General features: G+C 44.6%; 1 protein-coding gene across 1 annotated transcript in view; it reads right to left on the bottom strand.

Annotated features, from left to right (window-relative positions):
- The window catches only part of LOC140995368 (netrin receptor UNC5C-like), a 201,316-nt gene extending 196,533 nt beyond the window's left edge, over positions 1 to 4,783 (bottom strand). Inside the window, exon 1 of the mRNA XM_073465343.1 lies at positions 4,337 to 4,783. Coding sequence (XP_073321444.1) covers positions 4,337 to 4,454 — 118 coding nt within the window. The 5' untranslated portion in view covers positions 4,455 to 4,783. The remainder of the gene's footprint in view (positions 1 to 4,336) is intronic.
- Positions 4,784 to 7,270: the final 2,487 nt, after the last annotated feature.

The raw sequence follows: 7,270 nt of genomic DNA on the forward strand, positions 1-7,270 counted from the left end.
TTGAAACGGGCAGCGCTGTAATTGCTATGTGTTCCAAGTAAACCATACATCGAATGCACAGAACTGTCGGCGGACAGAAGGTCGAGCGTTTTCACAGTCTAACATAAAATCTACTGAGTGGATGGATGAACATGCGAGGCCGCAGGCAGGAGGAGAAAAGAAAAAGGGTTGGTAATCCATTCAGCAGTAAACAGAGGATGCACACTGAAAGGACAGAGAGATAAAGAAAAGGCCAGTGGAAAAAAGTAAAGTAAGTATGTCAGGACGAGTATGCGAGGATTTAAAAAAAAAAAAAAGGAGGCAGAGAGGGTGAGGGAAATCTGCCATCACTAGGCTTCTGCTAGCAGCAGGAGGGTCTTCTATACAAAACAACCCCAGACACAGTCAAAGACTTCCATTCACACACTCCTGTGAACGTCTGTCCGAGCACACACACACGCACGCATTAGTACACTCACACACACGCGGAGAATGCAGACAGAATGCAGCATTGTTTGACCACAGACATATCTTGCTGTGTGTGTGTTCTATGCGCGAGTGTGTGTGTGTGTGTGTGGCAGTCAGTCAGCTTGTCAAGTCCTAGTGGAGTGATCAAAGCTGGTACAAACCACCCAGAGAGATCTCTCCCTTCCTCATCCATTCATCCTTTTCCCTTCCCTCTCCCTCCCTCCCTCCCTCGCTCTGATACAGAAAAAGCATCAAATTTACCACATAAAACCTGCACGGCCAATCGCATTGCGCTGGCTGCAGTTGCACAGCCAATCAAATTGGCCTATTTAGTTCCAATAATTCCCAGCTGTCCCTCTACAAGCACTGAACCCTGGATGGCTGCAGTGCACCATGGGACAGGATCAGAGCATAATGGGAGACGGCATGGGAGCTCTGGCAATATCATAATGCCAAGAGCGCGCGCACACACACACACACACACACACATACATGCACACACATGCAACAAAAACACCATGTGAGCTCTGCTGGAGCACCGTTGTGGTGCCAAGTTGACACACACATGTAGAAAATCACACAGTCTCCCACGTATAGACATTCTGGTGCAGACACACATGTGTGCAGAGAAACACACACAAACGCACCACAGGAGTTCGCTGAGAACATCCCCGAGCTGCCAAGTTTATGAACACAAACACACACACACATACACACACTCACACACATGCCCACACAAACCAGGTTCACACATATACACCCACACACCCACCTGCACAGACAAACTTGAACACATAGACACACATTTTTATCTCAAAGTGTGTCGCTTTAAATCAGCTATCTAGTTCAAGAACATTAATTTACACAAAGTGGAAAATGTACCCTTGGAAGAACAGTTGTTAAATTTAAAAAAGTGCTTCATATCACAGAAACATGAACATCTGTAACAAAAAGAAACCCAGCAGCCGAACTGTGGAATCTAAAATGGCCGTGTAACGCAGAAACACACCAAATGTTTTCAACTAGCAACACACAGCAGCTTGAATTTCACAACCTGGCCGTATCGCTGCTTAGTCATCACAAAAAACAAGGGGACTTTTCAGACCTTGTAGAGTGATCTTGACACCCATTCATCCCAGATCAAATGTGAGGAGGCTTAGCTAATGGCTTTTTAATAGGCCGAGAGGCTCGAGGGTGGGTGGGGCTTCGCCGGACGCCTGACATATGCACTCAAACTGGCATGAGAGGATCTCAACTAACACTCTCCTCTCGCCGTGTGTGTGTGTGCGAGAGACCTTTCCATAGCGTAACATGGTTTCTATATGCCGGCAGAAAAGATGACTTCATGCCAGATTAAATGACTAAGTGCTAAAAAAAGGTCCATAATTAAAAAGCTGAGGAGAGACCTGGATGTAAAAGTAGAACGACTTGGAATTAATTCATTTTGTGTGGGGTGAGGGTTTTCTAAATGGATTTTAAAAAAAAAAAGCTTCTGAAAAAATTTGAATATTTGAGGGTTCTCATCTCCCATCATCATTGGATTTGAGTCCTCAGCGGTGCCAGCATCATTTCCACAAACACCATCATCCTGAACATCATTAGTCGTTAGACCTCAACAGCAAACTCGGCCATTAAAACTTATCAGACCACATATTCAACAGTGCGGTTAAACTGGAGGCACAAATCGGCCATAAGAGACTCAATTATGCATGAGAACAATGATTTGGTTAAAGCAACTATTTGTGTTTTCCACTCAAAGACAAAAAAAGGCACATTGGACAGACGAGGTTTGTTATTTGGAGGATGCTCTCTACCTGAATGAACCAAGCATTGAATCCACACAGAGGGGATCAGCTACACACACAAAGACACACACTCCCCCACAGTTAGGGTCAGTGTGTTTGTGTGTTCGGGCCCCATTCAATAGAACAACTAATGGAGTGACTCCTCGCACACAAAGCAAACCAGCTTCACAGACATGAGTCAAGTCGTTTGGAGCAGAGGAATAACAGACAGGAACATAAGAGACGAGCCTCAAACGAGGAGGGAGAGGCAGAAGCAAGAGAAATACATCACAGGAGTGCGGGAATGTGCAAAGATCGGGGGAGTTTTAGTTTCCAATTATCAGATTTCTCTACCAAAGTCGAATTGAGCCGCATGTTGGTGGCGAGGTGCAATTTATCAGAGGTGGGTGAAAAGCCTACTCAAATTGTGTCCCTAAATTGCAACGTATTGATTTAACAGTAAACCAATAGAGAGCGGTCATAATGAATATCGGTGGGTGTTGCTGAAATGTTGTTCCCCGGGGCAACGAGAGAAAGGTGGCAGCGACATCATGTCCAATTATGGCCCCAAATTCGGCACAAAAACCCAGGGCCAATCAGCAATGTCGATACCAATTTACTGACTACATTCTAGTGGAGGCTACACAAGCGACTGTACCCTTTAAAGAGGCTTTCAAGTGGAGTTTAAGTCGTAATATATATGTATAATGGAGGGTAAAGATTACAGCAACACTGACTCAGGAAGGCATATTAGAATATTACGCATACAGACTATAATAAGAGGGGATTATATCCACCATGAGTGCTCAGGATAAGGTCAAACTTTGCAGGTTAGTGAGACCATACAGGGAAGGATGTGTGTATTAAGCAGCTCGGTGGAACAAACAGAGGTTGGACACTTCTGGATGAACATTAACAAGCCACAAGTTCCCCCTGAGAAGGTCACCGGGAGTGTGACAGTCTGTCTATCCCTTTTCCAGCCTATTGTGAGGGATCTCGGAGAGCTCTTAAGAGAAAATGTGTGAAGTCAGGCTACTTATTCAGGATTCATGCAGCCGGTGACCTGCGACATCCTCCACAAACAGCAGCCCTGCGTGGCTGCACGTCACTCCTCAGAAATATCACTTTAATATTCCTGTTATGCCTCAGCGGGGGATTACAGTGGTGGGAATACACAACACCTCATCATTTTAACTGCATGCTATTTTAAATACCCATATGTTGTTTTCTCTGGATAATGGTGGTGAGTTCATGACACTGTGGCATTTTATCTAAGTGTGGCCGTGCTGCTTTGAGGCGTATTTCTTCTTGGAGACTCCAGGTTTTCTGGTGAGATTTGTGTAATTGCCTTTACGCAGCTGGCGGCTGTGAGTGTTTGTGACTCCTGATCAATTTTCCAATCGAAGCAGTGGAGCGTCGCCTCAGTGTTTGCCAAGTGCTCTGCAATGAGACGTTAGTCGCCCAGTCGTGGACTCCCCAAGTCCTTCCCTTCATAGTTTTTCACCTAAATCTAACTGCAACGTCGGGCTTCTTTCACCCGTTCAGACCTGAAACACGTCCTGACGAAAAAAATCACTGCAATGTTCAAGTCCCTGTCTGTGTTCCTCGGGAGTTTTGGCAGCCACAGTCGGATTTATCCGGCTCTCAGCGGCAGGTTGGGACTATATTTTCTCTCAGGCTTTCTTAAATTAACCATATAGTTATCGGTCTTTCTAAAATAATCAGCCCATTCCTCGTTTTCTCGCAGGGAGAACGTGAGTGAGCTGCGAGTTTTCTCTCAGTTTCCTCACTTCGAGCATCGCCTGCTGGAAATGCGCAGGTACCTATATGTCGTGTACACCTCAAGACACTGACCGCAAACCACCCACTCATCAGCACCAGCTCAGTTTAAATGGATATATGACCAAAAGAAAGTAGATCTCTTCCTCCGACAGGAACTACTTCTGCCTCCCCGCCTCCTGTGAGACACGCCGCCGCGTCCTCACAGCCGCATCTCGGCAGTGAAGGAAAAGCTCTCACCGCTTCGGAACAATCAAGGTGTATTTTTTGTTTTAAGAAGAAAAAAAAAAAAGAGCTCCGAGAGAAGACGCGCTCTCCAGCCTTACCTTGGGCGACTCCTCGGTGTGCGAGCACCAGGAGAAGCAGGATCCCCGGCGTGGCGCACATCCTCACCAAGCTGCAAGCCCCGCGTCCTATTCCACTTCTCTGTCCACTTTTGCCCATGACAAGCGACGCGTAAAACGCATAAACACACACAAAAAAAACTCCTCGGTCCACGGCGGGGGAACTGAGAAACCCCCCCTCCACCACAAGGGTCTGCTGATCAATCAAACGAGTTTTAAAAAAAAAATAACCAAAAAAAGCTGCGGATATCGCCTCCAGTCCCGGTGTCTGAGTCCGTCTCAGAAGGCGCAGGTTAAGCTGTGAGAAGACAGAGGTGGTGGAAATAACCACGGGGTCCCTTCACTCGTGTGAGCGGCACTGCTGCCTCGCCACTGAGCTCTGCTCTTCTCTCCGTGCGCTCTCTCCTTCTCCACTCTCTCCGTTTACGCAGAGAGAGAGAAATGCCACCGCCCTCTGGCTACAACACTAGAGTCTCTATTCCTCCTGCTCTGCTTCACTCTGCCTGCCTCGTTTCCTCCTGTTCCGCACTTTAATAACAGAACATCTGAATACAAAAAATAATAAAGTATCACTTAAAAACACCTGACTGGGGTCACTTTATTTGTTTGACACATTTAAGATGAAGCACATCCATCCTCACTCCTTCTCATCACATTTTCTTGACTTTTACGCATTTTATTTCTGGTGTTTTTAATCTTTTGCTGTATTTTTAAGACTTGGACTACATGTGCCAAGTGTTTTTTTTTTTTGTTTGTTTTTGTCGTTTGCTTTTTTGTATCTCCTCTGTGCGCGCGTATGAGTGTGCATGCGCCTGTGATTGCCGCCGGTGTGGAACAAAACCAGAGAGCCACGTTTTCTCCGAGAGATCACCGACTGATGTCTGCCCCCTGACGGCCACGTCCGCCGGACCTGCAGAGGATGTGCTGTGAGAGGTACATCTCCACAATAGAGTTTATCTGCTGTGTTGCAGCCAAATGACACTTATTTGAAAAAAGAAAAGAAAAAAACGATGCAATCTTGTATAACTGGGTTATACAATATTACATAAACAATATATAATAGCACTTTATAAATGATTTAGCTCATAGTGATCGTGTGCATCGACCAGCTGTGCCATTTACTGTGTAATGACCATTAAATGGAGGTCACTCACCTTTACTGGGTAACTGAGAAAAGATATTAATGCTAAACAGACAAGAACATAGACATGGGTTAAACTGTATAAAGAGTCAAAGGCTCACAAAAGCACATTTTAAAGAAAGTTAATTTTACAGGATGTCCCTCATCACGACCACAACTAAGGAGAAGTCGTTTCGCTACACAATGATGCCGATTCCTTCCTGGAGACTGAAAACCCATGTCGTAGCCACATCCTCTTCAAACATGGTGGCCACTGGTTTTGTTTTCGTGCCACTATCCCACATTTCCACATATTTACGTCCACGCAGCCGTAAATCAATGCATCTTATTTTTTCTGTTTATCGTCTTCGCAAACGTTCAGTTTTCACGACCACCATGTAGAACCCCACCGTCACCTTGAAATACCCCAAGAAAAAGATAAACATGTAAGTGGCTGGGGGTATAAACTCCAAACATATTTGTATGAGCGTTCGCAGCGCGCACACACACACACACACACTCTTCCAGCCAACATAACTCTCCACAGTGTTGCTGCACAGTCATTTGAGCTGCACAGCCTGGATCATGCATTGTAAATGGCAATAGTAAAATATGTGCTTGGTGCCATTTGTCACCACAGCAGCCCCACAGTTCAGTGACTACCACTGGAAGTAGCTGCTACCCGCAGGGACCTGTAAAAGCCTTTTTATTCTGCCACTTTATTGGGAATGGGAAAGCAATAAGTTACACTCGAAACATATGGCACACTTGGATATGGATCAGCACTTACGCCAGCAACAGTCAATGGCGATGGGATTTTCATGGTTCCATGTGGTTGTATAACACATATATACTTTATATTCATGGCCAATGACTTAAACATAATATTTAAGTAGTGTATTACATGATAGTTTAGATGGATCATTTTAATCATTGGATCATTGTGTTTCTGCCAGATCTATTTTATGACAAAATCCCAACGAAGACGGCTGTCAGAGTGTTTGGTGGATTATCCAGAGAAAAGAGAAACACTGGCAAAGTCGATCTGTTGATTGTTTCATCACTTTGGTTCAGACTGAAGTATCTCAACAACTGTTGGACAGATTGTCATGGAAGTTTGTACAGACAGCACTTAACTTTTCCTCTTGTGCCACCAGTGTTGCAGATGTCTCTCGTATTTGTACAATAATGTTGCCCTCTGTACGATGTATGATCAATAAAGCCAAAAAAGCCACAATGTACAATAATTTGACCTTAAGCTTATATTAGGAGTCCATTCCGGTCTACACTGTCCTGTTTTAATTAATTTCTGGACATGATCAGGTGAGCTTTGAGCAGTAAGGTATGCTGTGCTCAAGTCGAGTTGTTTGAAATGCTCGAGTAAGCCCGGTTATTAATTTAATTAGCTTACCTTATGGTCTTAATTGTTTCCATGCAGAACATGAACAGGCTTCCAGTCTTGTAATTTAATTTTGCAGGCTTTTACCAAAACTGTTAACCTGATGGGGTTATGGACATCCCCTTCCACGCATCATGAGCAACATCAGCTTGCTTGGGTAGATTTGTAGGCATCTCAAAATGACTTTAAATACGTGTTCTGCAATATGACACATTTACACCATTTAGTCTTGTGGCTGAGACCCACGTCTGCTAATTTTCCCTAAAATACGATAATTTTAAGCCTCTGGTACGATAGCTTAACATTTCCCATCTGGTAACGCTGAACGCCACCATAAGGTTGACATTTGTAAATGTATCAATAACTATTGGATAGATTACCGTGACGTTTGGTACAC

Source organism: Pagrus major, chromosome 5, assembly GCF_040436345.1.
Source record: "Pagrus major chromosome 5, Pma_NU_1.0".
NCBI classification, from domain to species: domain Eukaryota; kingdom Metazoa; phylum Chordata; class Actinopteri; order Spariformes; family Sparidae; genus Pagrus; species Pagrus major.